Source organism: Saccostrea cucullata, unplaced genomic scaffold (genome assembly GCF_032062105.1).
Source record: "Saccostrea cucullata isolate Sc308-1 unplaced genomic scaffold, CSIRO_AGI_Scuc_v1 ctg6935, whole genome shotgun sequence".
Taxonomy (NCBI): Eukaryota; Metazoa; Mollusca; class Bivalvia; order Ostreida; family Ostreidae; genus Saccostrea; species Saccostrea cuccullata.
The window spans coordinates 1-15,000 of NW_026927953.1; the positions used below are offsets into that span (position 1 = coordinate 1).

The 15,000-nt window shown below is 33.2% G+C and overlaps 1 protein-coding gene across 1 annotated transcript in view; it reads right to left on the reverse strand.

Moving 5' to 3' along the window:
- Positions 1-20: 20 nt before the first annotated feature.
- The window catches only part of LOC134275963 (pyridine nucleotide-disulfide oxidoreductase domain-containing protein 1-like), a gene marked incomplete at its 3' end in the record, with an annotated part of 21,546 nt that continues 6,566 nt past the window's right edge, over positions 21-15,000 (reverse strand). The window contains exons 5-13 of the mRNA XM_062758244.1: positions 13,286-13,342; positions 9,708-9,781; positions 9,151-9,314; positions 8,592-8,683; positions 8,068-8,182; positions 7,763-7,875; positions 5,747-5,869; positions 797-934; positions 21-93 (exon numbers count right to left, since the gene is read on the reverse strand). Coding sequence (XP_062614228.1) covers positions 21-93; positions 797-934; positions 5,747-5,869; positions 7,763-7,875; positions 8,068-8,182; positions 8,592-8,683; positions 9,151-9,314; positions 9,708-9,781; positions 13,286-13,342 — 949 coding nt within the window. The remainder of the gene's footprint in view (positions 94-796; positions 935-5,746; positions 5,870-7,762; positions 7,876-8,067; positions 8,183-8,591; positions 8,684-9,150; positions 9,315-9,707; positions 9,782-13,285; positions 13,343-15,000) is intronic.

The window sequence follows — 15,000 nt, forward strand, 5'->3', positions numbered from 1 at the left end:
AATTACGTAAACAACTATACCTTTTGTGACCCTAAGTAAAATTTCATAGTCTCTCCCAAGTCCTTGGGCATTGAATTTGCCAAGGAGGATAACCTGAAACATTGGACAATAGCATTCAGATAACAAAAACAATATCTCTACCAGCATGGTTAAGATTAACTTATGGTAAAAACCTGGAATTCTTTATACATGCAACTTTTTGTAATACAAGTATGTATATATTTATTTTTGCTAAATATATACTACATGTGTATTTTATTTTAAAATATCAATATAATTATGGTTAATATTTTAGCATTTTTATATTGACTTTACCACAACATAAGTTTAAGATAATTATTTTTGTAAACAACTTGATTATTTATCAAAATGTATGTCCTTATCATGAATCTAAGTACAAGCAACCATAATTTTTTAACTAATAGTAAGCTATATAAGCAGTACTTTTTCTGTCTTTTTTTTTTAAATTTAACATGTACAATCTGGTTTTCTTTGAAGAAAAAGAATAATATACGAACAGACGATTTTTTAAAAAAAATATTTAAAATTACAATTAAAATGATGCATTGTTATATATATTTAAAATCAAGATATAAAATTATGAAAGAAAAAACACTGTACTCTTGTCTTAAACCTCTACAGAGAACACGTAAAGACCTTCTTTAGTTCGTGGATTTTATGTAATTCCCTATCTGTGTGGAAGGGTGGGGAAAAGAAGTTTTATTAATATGTCAAAATAAAAACTGCATTATTTTTAGAAACATTAAAATTGTCGAAGTTTTCCAAGAAGACTCACTTTATAACCAAAGAATTTCGTTACGTGTGCAAAAACTTCGAAACAGAAATCCAGAGATATTGGTTGGCCCTTTATATCTGCCACCATACACTGAGCTGAGTAGGCACCCATCTGCCTGGCCTGGGACCAAAGACGCATCTGTAAAATATCAACCAGTGCCGGATAGGAAGATAAATACATATCTGTAGAAAAAAATTACATACTGGTACAGTGCCAGATACTGAGATAAATATACATCTGTAAAAAAAATTACAAAACTGGAACCAGATACTGAGATAAATATAAGGTTATCTTCAGCAACGTAAACAAACGGTGCCGGAGAAAAAAAATCTAAATTCTTCCCACACAAGACGGAAGTATTCTAAATAATATATCTAAATGTCCTTCATTAAATTGATACCTCCCCAAAGCTAATAACTTATAAAACATTTTAAAAATAATAATTTTTAGGCTGAATGGCATTTTGTAGACGGGGAAGTATATTGCTTCTTGGATCTGAGTCGTTTTGCATCATACTGCTCACGTAACGGGTTATTTAAAATATCTTCTTGTTTTGTAATATCTGTAATTCACCAAAAAAATTCTATCTCGGGTACTTATTTTTCTTTCATGGTGATCGACAGTAATTAACAAGGATTGAACTTTATATAAACTATGTTTAAAGATTGAGGATAAACATCATTTTTAGGTCACCTGAGTAAACTCAGGTGACCTATTGCTATCTGCTTTCGTCCGTCGTCGTGCGTCGTCCGTCGTCCGTCGTGCGTCGTCCGTCGTGTGTTAACATTTGAACATTTTCAGCTTCTTCTCTGAAACCACTGAACCAATTTTAACCATATTTGGCACAAAGCATGTATGGGTGAAGGGGAACAAAAATTGTGAATTTCATGATCCCTGCCCCCCTGGGGCCTGAGGGGTGGGGCCAAAACCACTAAAATTAATGCAATCTTTAAAAATCTTCTTCTTTACTCCTGGACATCAAGCAGTCAATCTGTTTGCATGATTGTAATCAGCAATGAGTCCTCTACCAAAATCGTGAAATTCATGGCCCTGGGGTCAGGGGTTCTAGTGTTAGGGCGGGGCTAAATAAGTAGGTAGTGAAAATGCATTATTTCTTTGAAAATCTTCTTCTCTGCTCCTGGGTATTAAATAAACCAACTAAGTACATAGTTATGATGAGCAAGAGTGCCTCTACCAAAATTGTGAATTTTATGGCCCCAGGGTCAAGGGTTCTGGTGTTAGGGCGAGGCTCTATTGATTATATAGTGAAAATACATTATTTCTTTGAAAATCTTCTTCTCTGCTCCTGGGTATTAAATAAACTAACTAAGTACATAGTTATGATGAGCAAGATTGCCTCTACCAAAATTGTGAATTTTATGGCCCCAGGGTCAAGGGTTCTTGTTTTAGGGTGGGGCTCTAATGATTATATAGTGAAATGCATGAATTCTTTGAACATCTTATCGTTTGCTCCTGGTTAATATGCTAATGATCTAATTACATACTTAAGGCCAGGATTTATTTTATTTTCAGTTTTATAAACCCTCCGCTCAAGGTTTAGAATTTTCAGAAAAAATAAAACAATTTTTTCTATCCGATGTCAAATTTGAGTCGGGATCGAGATTTCAAATTTACAAAGTCGCACTTCCGGTTTTAAGATGAAACGGCGGGTAAATAATGCTAGATCTATCTGAGAAGATAGCTTGGTTAAGTGTAAAATTCATCGATTCCAGTGCCATTCAAAACGTTTCACCCGTTCAAAGGACAAATAAAATGCTGACGACTTTGTTGCACAATGACATGCCGGTGAGATAATTATGTGTTAGTTTCAAAAGTATTTCTCTGTAAATTATTTTCCTCCCCCAGGTTTTAAACTGCCAGTGGTAGCTATTGCATATTGTCAGCGACATTGTTTAGATCTCTGTTATAGCTTACAGTCTAAGCATCATTCTTCAGAAAAGGGTTAATTGCTTATGCATCATTCGTTTGTAATGAATAAAACTATGGGAGAATTTGAGTCCATTTGAGGAAGAAATAAACAATAACCTGAAGAAATAAAGAAAAAATTCAACTATTAAAAGGCAAAAATATACAAATATATACAGGCATGAAGTATCATTTGCATCAGCCAGTTAAATTATTTTACACTTAATTGAAAAAATGTTCACCCTACTCCCTAATACTCCCTGTCTGTTTTATGATAGGAATTATATAATTTTAGGCATCAAGTAAATTTTAGAACAATGCCTACACATTCACCTAACACATATCAAAAAATGAAGATATATTGAAAGACATTTAAAGAATTGATTTTTTTACATACATATTGACCAACATCACAAAATTTATATAACTGGCCCAAACTGGCAGATGATGAAATAAGCAATGTTCTACTTTCATATTTGTAAGCATTATGTGTCCAGTGGTAAAAAGCCTATCAGAATGGTATAAAAAAAGAATGTATAAATAATAATAATTGATTTAACAAAAAAAAAATTATTTTCTCATTCAGAACATTTTTATTCTCATGTTCATAACTAAACCTAAACATAAAAAAAAAATGCTGGCCTTGTGAAGGGGCCTCTTTCAAAATATATAATTTCAGGGACGCTGGGTCAGAGGTACCAGGGGGGTACTTTAACTAAAAATAAATTAATGCTTTGAAATCTGCCCTTTGTTAAGCAATGGTGCCTCTTTCCAAATTTGTGAATTTCATGGCTTTTGGATTAAAACACGAACCAAATACAATCACTGGAAAGTTGTTGCATGATACTCAGGTGACCTATAAGGCCCGTGGGCCTCTTGTTTGAGTAACAAAATAATTTAACAGAGATGTGAGAATTTGTTAGTCATTTCCAACGCATTTCATCATCTAAAACAATTACTGTACAATCTTTCAGTGACCGACTTATTTGAACAAAATTATAATCCGCTGTAAATTTATTCTGACAAGAAAGCAAGCAATACTGGCAATACTGGTATATATAGACTATCAACTTATGTTGGAGTATTAAGAGAAAAACACGATACGTATGACCCATTATGGCCCACTGGCTTACAATAACAAATATTCATTTTGTATCACAATACTTAGAAGTAAACATGAAAATAGATCTGGAACTGTTGAAAATCTAACTAGATATAATCTGGACTTCATTAGCTGGATTGTTTCATTCAAGAGCTATATGCAGAAGCGATTAAATTCCAACCATCCATTTTACAGAGAAATACAACACACTTTTATAGTACAAAATATATATACAAATTGTGTATAGCATAAGATCGTCAAACATTTCTTAAAGTACAGGGTTTATGAACGCAAAGACTTGCAAAAGTTCAATAATTCATTGGACCAACTGTTTAAGTGAAGGAAGGGAGATGGTTAAAATCATTCGTTCTGGTGCCCATTTCAAGGATGTGTCGTATAAGTTTAGCAAATTGCTATGAAAGATTGCCAGGTTATTGTTAGAAAACTTTTTGAATATGTTAGCAATTATCCCAGACAGATTCATCAAGTCAGAGAGACCAAGTCACCATTCTCATACTGATAAAAGATACCCTGATCCACCCATCTGATTACCAAGATTTGGCCATTTCACAAATGGCCCTTTCTGCATGGTAATAATAATGAATAAAAAATTCTTGTAGCTTTCGTGAACAGAATGGCACGCGGCATGTCACGTGACATATATTTGGAGTTTACCATAAGAAATATAGATTGTACAATTGACGGAAAACAATTTGTATCCGCAACTCCTTTTACAACACTGAATGAATGAATTTTAAATCTTTATCACAAAGTGCCTTTAACAACTACTGTCTTATTTTCATAGGAAAGACATTTGCTCCTTCGTGGCACCTGATCCTAATTGTGATGTTTTTGTAGGTCTCTGCTTGCTCTGCTCCCAATCTGTACTTTTTAAATGGACTTTGATCTTAAATACTGTTTGATATCTCCACATTTCATTGGTTTCCCATAGCATGGACGTTGCCATTTTTTATTCAATACTGGCAGTATCCATCTCATTTTCCACAAAATCTTTATTACATAAGTACTCCCAGTTTACATTTTGAACAAACAGATATTTGGGGTTTCCCATAGCAAAATATAGACTCTGTAATAAATTGCATCAGAAGGGGGTATCAAATAGTAAATGAAATTTCTCCTAAACCCCTTCATGGCATTTCACAGTATCTCATTTATGTACTGCTAAGACATGCATCTTAAGGTTATATACTCATGTAGAAGAGGAGACTGGAGTTTATTTTGTGAAATTAGGTCTCAGTACTTGTTTTTTTTTTTTCAATTGTTTGTTGTACTTATAGGTGACATTTACATATTTTTTTCAGCATCTGTATTAAAACTAAGATTCATACCATGTGGGAGAATTATTAACTGAAGCATGGTTAACATCTTATGGTCAAGATCTTATAAATTAAAGGTGATTATAGATTTATCAAATTTGAGGAATAAATTCCTTTAATGTTGTTTTATAGGTTTAGCTTGGTCAAATCAGGAGTTTCGGGGCATAATTTGTAGATAAGCAAGATGAAAAATCATATTTTTTAAACAGTCATTTTCAATGAAAAATTAAGAAAACTACAAATGAATATGAGACTTTTTTTCATGATGAGACAAAGAAAATGTATCCAGATTGCCTACTGATACTTTTGTATGTTTTTGGCTTCTTTAAAATGAGATCAAATTTAATATAGGTATCAGGATAACTTTTCATATAATTTCAAATTAAATTCCATGAATATACCCTATTTTCTACATAATTTAATTTGAGTCATAAAGTACTGGAAGTTGAAATTGATCATGATGTCATAATGGATCTAGCACCAAAAAGTTAGTCTAAAGTTATATACTTGATCTTGACCTTAATTCTGTTTTCTGCATTTTGAAGTGTGATAGATACATGTATAAGTAACATTGATTTGCAATACCTGTAACCAGTGCTGTGCTGGTTCCCAGCTCGCTGTACACACATCACCAGCTGCGTACACGTCTTCCTCCGAGGTTCTCATTTTATCATCCACACAAATACCACCGTCTTCTGCCAGGGAAAACTGTTCTAACAATTCAATAGATGTCACAGAAGCTTCAGTTAATATTATCATTCAGATATGGAAGAATTAGATATACATCCAGAGAGGAAACGTGCCTGATGTTTGCCATGTATATCATTTGTATTTTATCAATTAACAATATTCATTTTGATATTGTACATTGACTCCTTACATCCTACTGAACTCAAAGTAAAGTAAAAACAACAACAGCAAAGCAAGAGTCTGACAAAACTAACATCTAAACTTGACTATGCATAGATACTGCCCACTAGGTCTCACAAATATCATCACTGTTTTTGTTAATAAATTAATATGTTTTTGTTTTTGTAGACATAAGAGTTGCCAATAAGGAAAGTTGTCTTTGTATGGCTTGTAATATTAAACTGTTGCTTCTATACCTATATATGTGTTGTTATTAATTATATCACCTGCTTTGAAAGCACAGGGTATATAGTGATTGGGATGTCCATCTATCTATGCATCCATCTGTCTGTCTGTACATCTGTTACACTTTGGGGTACTCATCTCTTATCTGCAACTCCTCTTTTACCAATGAATAAACTTTAATGAAACTTTCACAGAATCTCTGTTTCAAAGTGCTGTTATGCATAATCTATTTTACTTTTTGATCAGACACATATTTTGGGCTTCCCATAGCAAAACATGGACACTGTCATTCTTTCTATAATTTTGAATGATTGATTCTATGTTGTTTAATGTCCCTATTGAGAATTTTTTCGCGCATACGGAGACGCCACCACTTGTCGGTGGAGAGCTGCAAATTTTGTTCTATACTCAGGGCCATTCGGCAGGGAGGGATCTTTTTCATGCCAACACCTACTGCGACTTGGCACCTCGGTTTATACGGTCTCATCCGAAGGACTGGTCTCCATGTCCCACAGAGGGATTTGAACCCGTGACGTAAGGATCAACTCCTTACTTTGTGACTTTAGAGCAGAGACTCTAACCACTGCGCTACATGGGCGACTCATTAATATTGAAGGATATTCATCTCCTATATAAATAAAATTTAATGATACTTTCACAGACTTTATGTTACATATTGCCATTGTGCACCTCCTATATTGCTTTTGATCTGACACTTATATTCTGTCTCCCAGGGTAAAACATAGACTTTGACAATCACATTATAATTGCATGGGAGACGGGGGTATCAATTAGTGAGCTCATTGCTCACAGTACCTCTAGTTTTATAAATTATTTATGAATGTTTGAGTAGAAACAAATAGGAACATATTAACATCACTAACATGACCAAGATAGCTAAGGTTAAAACTTCAATCTTCTTAATGTAAGCTCACTTCATGCTTGTTATCACAAATAAAGCTTCTCTCTTGTTAATGTAAGCTCACTACATGGTTTTATCACAATTATAGCTTCAATCTTATTAATGAAAGCTCACTATTTTGTTGTTTTAAACAATAAAATGCTTTCTTTGTTTGTTATTAGTGGAATTAACGGAAGCAGCTGTTGCATAAAAAATACATAACCCGCATAAGCGGGTTATGTAAATTTTTTCTGCAATAGCTGCGACCGTTAATTCCAGTAATAACAAACAAAGAAAGCATTTTATTGTTTATATTTATATCTGTTTAAATAATCATTTAAAGTTGGATTAAAAAGATTAATTATTGTATTAATGATGCAAACGTCTTTATATGTTTCATTGATGGAACAGCCACTGATCAAGAAATCTGTACAGTCGTCATGCCTAATGTAGTTCATGCAGTGATTAACGCAATGGGTTTTCTTAAGAAATAAAGGAGAAAATATTCAGTGGATGTAAACATATCACAATTAAGCTTCAACTGTAATAATCAAATCTCACCTCATGGTTAATATTTCATTAATTTCTTTTTTCTGATGTCTTACCTGATTTCCAGCTAAGAATTGGGAGGTATTAGGGATAACTCCCGTGGCACTGACCAAAAAATCACAGCCATATACTTTGTCATTAGTCAGCTCTATGTAAATAGGCCAGGAATCTAAAAAACATAATCAACAATATTAATCACATATCAATGACCAGAAAGACTAAAATATCACAGCCATACATTTTATCAATAGTAAAATCTATTTAGATAGGCCAGGCATCTAAAAATGTAATTAAACAATATAGCTATCAAACGTCAATGACTGGAAACAGAGGATAACCCTACTTAGTAACTGGTACCCACCCTGATCTACATTTCCAGAGATATCTGTGGACTGTTTGCCCGATTCCTGGAATTGCTCCCTCGTATACACCCTCCTGACTTCTACACACTTCTCTACAGTCACACAATGGGAAATCTGTCCAAAAGCAATAGAGCAAATTGTGTCAACCTTTTATGTAAAATCAAGAAGAGAAATTGGTTTGCAATATTATCTTGTTTTATTTCAAGGGAATTTGGGAAGAAAGGGGAGGCATTAGAATTATTATGGTTTAGTGAGACATTTTTGATGTTTCGATCTGTCTAAATTAATACAAGTCATTCATGATTCATCATAGATAAGTTCACTGCTAACTGAGATGCTGATTTTGCTTTTCATTATCTTTTTACCATCAGTTGAAAACGTGTGAGGTTTTTTAATTTTTTTACTTATTTATTCTTTGTTTTTTCTCTCTGTTTTGCCCTGCAATTCTACCACTGCTCTTGCCTGAATTAAGCCTTCTCCGTTGAACAATTCTCTCCACTCTGAATTGGACACTGCTACCTACCTCCTGAGTGCCAGTCATAGACAGATCTGCTGACCAATCAGGACCCAAGGCTCCGCCCAGGGGCATGGCTTTTGTGCTCAGACTCCTGACATCTGGTGAAATTCAGCATATCATTTACATCTACAGTGTATATCATTTCAGTCATGAAGTTGTCTTACTTTATACGAAAATTATAAAACAATTACACTGTTTCAAAGATAGAAAGGTCAATAACTGATATGTAATAAACAGAGAGTTCTCTCAATTGATTGTATAAGATGCCATAACCTGTACCTTCTTATAGGTAATCTTAAATGTAGAACAGTCATGAAGTAATTTTAACTTCATTCATCTCATTTCCTTTCTTCTTGTTATCTAACTATCAAATTTCAAATATTTTGTTTTATAGAACTAGACTCATTAGCAAGATATATCCATCATCACAAACCCATCTCGCATCTCTTACCTCTCAGATAACCCACCAACCATGGGTTTCCGTTGATGGGTGTATCTTTCTGGAATCATTTTTCACCAAATCCCAGCAGTGTTTATACATGTACCAATAAATGAAATAACTTGCCTTGAACAGTGTACTTGAGTCTTTTGGATGGTTTTTCTTCTCTGGCCTCTTTCTTTTTGTTGATCTCTGCCATGAAGAACTCCCCTGCCCCAGGGTCTACAAATGTACTGCTTATGGACTTATCCTTGATAGCCCACACGACCTCACAGCCCTCTATCTCGTATCTGCCCAAAATACCGGTACCAATTCATTCATATAAGATCATCAGAGTGTGTACTATTTGAAGACTATTGTATGTCTCCTTCTTTAAATTTCATTTCTTTAATTTAAAAGTACAGTACATGTATATTGAAAACACTGGAGGCTTCAAGCTTTGATACTTATTGAAATGGTTTTGTTATAGCTACTTTTGAATATCAATAATTGAAGATCAATTTTTCCACTCGAAATCTGGTGCAGAGAACTTATCAATTTGCAGTAAGGGTGCTTACATCATTTTGGTGAAAACGGGGAAGGGAGATGAATGGAATTCTTTACAGCTCCAAGCAATTTACAATGAACATGAACTTGCTTCAAATATATCTGTTTTCTTTTAATGATTTTTGATATTAACTTACACAAGTTCTGTAGCTATCCCTCCATTACCCAGCACCATTATCCTCCTGGCTGTAGATAGTCTCTTCTGAAATTCCTGTCAACAGAGAAAAAATCAATTTATAATTTCATGGAGTTCATCTCTTCAGGAAATTATAGTTTAGCTTCTGAAAGAAAAGCTACATGATTGATTCAGAAAATTATAGTTAAGCTACTGAAAGAAAAGCTACATGTTTGATTCAGAAAATTAAAGTTTAGCTTCTGAAAGAAAAGCTATATGTTTGATTCAAGAAATCATAGTTTAGTTACTGAAAGAAAAGCTACATGTTTGATTCAGAAAATTAAAGTTTAGATTCTGAAAGAAAAGCTATATGTTTGATTCAAGAAATCATAGTTCTGTTACTGAAAGAAAAGCTACATGGTTGATTCAGAAAATTATACTTTAGCTGCTGTACGAGGGCTATTCAATAAATAATCTTGGTGCTCGGAAAGAAACATAAAATGCCTTTCAATGACTTAGCCTTAATGGTTTCACTTAAATATTCTCTCTTAATTAAAACATATGTCCATAACATTTTTATCCAATTTCTGATTGTTTTTAGAACACATTTTTGAGTATGGCCCTTCGTATACTGGAATATGGCAGATCCTATGATTTCCTTGACTTGTTTCTTCTTTCTGAAAGGTGTGTTTTCAAGTTTGGAAATGAAACAAGTCAAAGGTTGAAAGATCTAGCGAATATTATTGGTGTGACAAAACATTAACTTCCTGTTGATCCCCAAAACTACTTTACTCTTCATGGTGTGTGGGTTTGGACGCTGTCATGAAGAAATTTATTGTTAGTAGTGGATTCCTGATTCTGGTACCATCCTCTCATAAACCTCTCAATTTTTTGCAAAAATTTGCTTTCTAGACTTCTACAGAAATTGAACTGTCTCCTTGAATAACAATTTGAGCAACAAGCCTACTTATATTTAAGACAATGGTAAATAAAACTGTTATTGTGCTTTTGCAATTCTTTGCTCTTCTCAGACCTTGGAAGTTTTTGTCAAATGCATCATTGTAAATTTGTTTTGAGGGTTTAAAGCAATGGATTCAAGTTTTACTATCTGTTTGAATTTCAGACAAACGTGGATAACTTAAATTTTTGATTTTTAAAAATAATTGTTTAGATGTTCTTACACGCTGTCGTTTTCACTAATTTTTCAAAACATAGATTGACCATTGAGTACTAAGCTTTTTTACTGTAAGATGGTTTTTTAAAACAGTATAAAATATCCCCGAAATGATGCCTATAAATTCTGCTATGTGTCTTAAAAGTCAATCAAACATCATCAAAGATAATTTGTTGAATTTTGGCACAAAGTACATTGGTTGTTGTTGGTCGCCAAGGATGGCAACCATTTTTGATGCCCATTATATCATTTTTGTTCATAAGGTCTTACAGTCAAGGTTTTTGTATAAATTTGGTTTTCAAAATGCACTTCACAATTTGTTAGGTGAGCAAAACAAGGCGAGTACACAAGATTTAAATACACAATAACCAAATAATAATAATGATGATGATGATAATAAAATAAAAACAGGAAAATACATGTACATGTAATTAAAATTGCCCGTTTTTAGTGTTAAGGATTGATTCCATCCTGAAAATATTTTGGCCCCGGCTTTGATTGGCAGTCATGATGCAATACGCATGTTCCCTATGAGTTGCAAATAACGTACACACATACAACCCCTCAAGTTTTCCGCTAAGCATTTTTATTTATGATAACTATATTTTTGCATACCATAACTTTTACGCTGACTTATTCTGATCATCTTTTAGCAGTTTAGTATCACTTACAATATACTCAGTAAATTACTCCTATCATTTAGTACTGTATTTAATTTGTCCTCAGACATTACATATTACAACATCAGAAATCAGACTGAAATTTAATTATAAAACATATGTATGAGGTTTACATACAATAGCATGCACTTTGTATTATTAATCTACTTGATTCGTACAGACTTGAAGTCATCTGCAGAGAATTTAAATGGGAAACATTGCAACGTTGCCTTTGTGACGTAACTGACATCATAATCAAATATTCACAAAACAACCGCTCAAATCATCGAAATTGTGTACCAAAATTGATGACAAAAGCAAACCCGCGACCTACCTTAATCACAGCCTTATTATTTTCATTTCAATGATAACACACTAGTGTAATTGATACTTTTGACAATATCATATTTCTTGTGAAATTAATATTCAGGACTTATTCATTGAAAACTATAAATAGTCAGCTCTTCTGTCAATATCAATAATCAGCATCTTTAATGTACATAACATAGAGAAAATCAATCCTGTAAGAGGAAGAACATGCAAAAGCATTTATATAATAAAGAAATAAGCATAATTTGTTTGTTATATGATATGATCAAGCAGTTTGCTCATGTGATTAGCAAATAAACCAACTATTTCACTGGCATTCCTTACAGCTGGGGTGGGAGGCTAAGCCCCTCAGTTTATGCAAAGATCAACCTAATATAGGCATTGAAAACTGAGGTTTACCTCCCCCCCCCCCCCCCTTACACACACACAGAAACACTTTCACATTGCTTCAGATCACTATGTTTTATAATCACTATGAAACTAAAACATAGGTAATCAAAGGCTGCAATGCTCATCTTGATAAATATGCAAACTGTATGTGAAGGCAATTCTGATTAATAATTGTAGTAGTAGTGTTTATTTATTATAGTGACATGTGATAAACAACATGGATAACCATACAATAATATCATCAGAATACAAACACCCAGCCCGTTGGACCTATATGTCACCTTTTAAGAAATATTAATACATAATCTAAATCTGATATACATCTGGTGATCATAGTTATGGAATAATTGCCTGGTTTATATTATCCAGATAGACGGTTTTTATATGAATATGAATATGAATTGTTTATCCTTGTAGTTTGTACTATGAACTAGATGCAACAACCTACAAGTTTGATCTGTGCAAGTCTTCATTATTTCTTGGAAATGTTCTAAAACTTTCAACTGATTCAATTATCTTCATTATCAACTCTAGTCCACGAAGATTATTAAAAATGATTACTGGGAAAGTTTAGTTGTTGATATAGAAAAAGAATATTCTAGGAATGCACCATTAGTAAAATTATGAGTCAACAAAAATATATGGTGATAAAATTTGAAAAAAGGTGCACTTTTTTTGGACAATAAATAAAGACTTTTTCACTGTAGCTCTCAACCACTCACCCATCTTAATTTTTGGGACTAGAAAGCTACAGATCTGCAGCTAAAGTTGAATTTTCTTTTTAGCACAAAATGTTGCCTACTTTCTTAAATCTTTTATAATTAATACATGTATATAAAAATATAAAAATTACAGCTTTCAAAGTAATAATAATAAAAACAACCCAATAACCTGACATTTATATTGATGATCTAGAACAATACTTTCTAGTTTGTCACCTTTAGACATTGTTAGGTATTGGAGGACATTTTAAGGTGCTAATACAACACAAGATAGTTCACCATTCCATGCATACAATCCAGTTCTGTCCATCTGTTAATTACATACCTGTACACTTTCTGTGTCACGAATCCCTAGGATATATGGACTGCTGTCTAGAATAAGCTGCAAAATAGCAAAAGATCTAGTTAAGACTTGTTAATACTAAAACAATTAATCTTTATTGCAAGATATACATGTAAAAACTTATTATTAAAAAACAGCAGTTTCTAATGAGACTGTAGCTCTACTGGCTTGTTTAAACAAAAAAGAGAAAAGTACCATTTGAACATAAAACTATGCAACAGCAATAAAAAGAATAATGGTCCTTGATATAATTGCTTTGTCACAAGAATTGCAATCAGATTAAAACTTTTGGAGAAGTATTTTTTTGAAACATTTTTTTAGTAACCATGTCAACAATGTTTATCAAAATAAAAAAAATTATGTGTTTAAGTGTAGACTACTTGTAAGACTAAGTGTAGACTACTTTGAAATTGGATCAAACTGTAGGATGATTAGTGTTTTAAAGAAATATGTACAAAAATTTCTATTTTTAGTAACCATGACAACACTGTCAATCAAAATTAAAAACTGATGCACTTATTTATGTATCTGAATGTGTAGTCTACTTGTGTGCCAAGTCATATTAAAATTAGACCAAAGCTGTAGGAGAAGTAGCATTTTAAAGGAATTTCACAAAATTTCTATTCTTAGTAACCAAGGCAACACCGTTCCTCATAATAAAAAAACCAAAAGACAAAATTATGTATCTTGGTGTAGTCTCCTTGTGTCCAAGTTATATTGAAATCAGACCAAAACCGTAGGAGTAGCATTTTGAAAAATTGTTTACCAACAGACAGAAGGACAGCTAGACAGACAGAGGGATAGACGGAGGATAGCTTATCATCAAATAAGCTCTTCTGGTCTCTGACCAACAGAGCTAAAAGTGAACACTTCACAGATTATTCAGGCCACTGACAGAGCCTTGTTATATGTAAAACTAAATACATAATCCAACAAGAGGCCCATGGGCCACATCGCTCACCTGAGCACTGTGGCTAGGTAAAAGTATAAATTGGTTTATTATTGAAAAGATAAAATTCAAAAGTAGTCCCATGAACAATCATGGATTTTCTATCTTTGAGAAGATGATTTTTAAAGAATTTTCCTATATATTTCTATGTAAAACTTTGGTCGGCCATTTTGGCCCCGCCCTACCCCCGGGGGTCATGATTTGAACAAACTTGAATCTACACTACCTGAGGATGCTTCCATATAAATATGATGAATTATGGCTTGGTCATTCTTGAGAAGAAGATTTTTAAAGAATTTTCCTATATATTTCTATGTAAAACTTTGGTCGGCCATTTTGGCTCCGCCCTACCCCCGGGGGTCATGATTTGAACAAACTTGAATCTACACTACCTGAGGATGCTTCCATATAAATATGATGAATTATGGCTTGGTCATTCTTGAGAAGAAGATTTTTAAAGAATTTTCCTATATATTTCTATGTAAAACTTTGGTCGGCCATTTTGGCCCCGCCCTACCCCCGGGGGTCATGATTTGAACAAACTTGAATCTACACTACCTGAGGATGCTTCTATATAAATATGATGAATTATGGCTTGGTCATTCTTGAGAAGAAGATTTTTAAAAGAATTTTCCTATATATTTCAATGTAAAACGTTGGTCGGCCATTTTGGCCCCGTCCTACCCCCGGGGGTCATGATTTGAACAAACTTGAATCTACACTACCTGAGAATGCTTCCATATAAGTA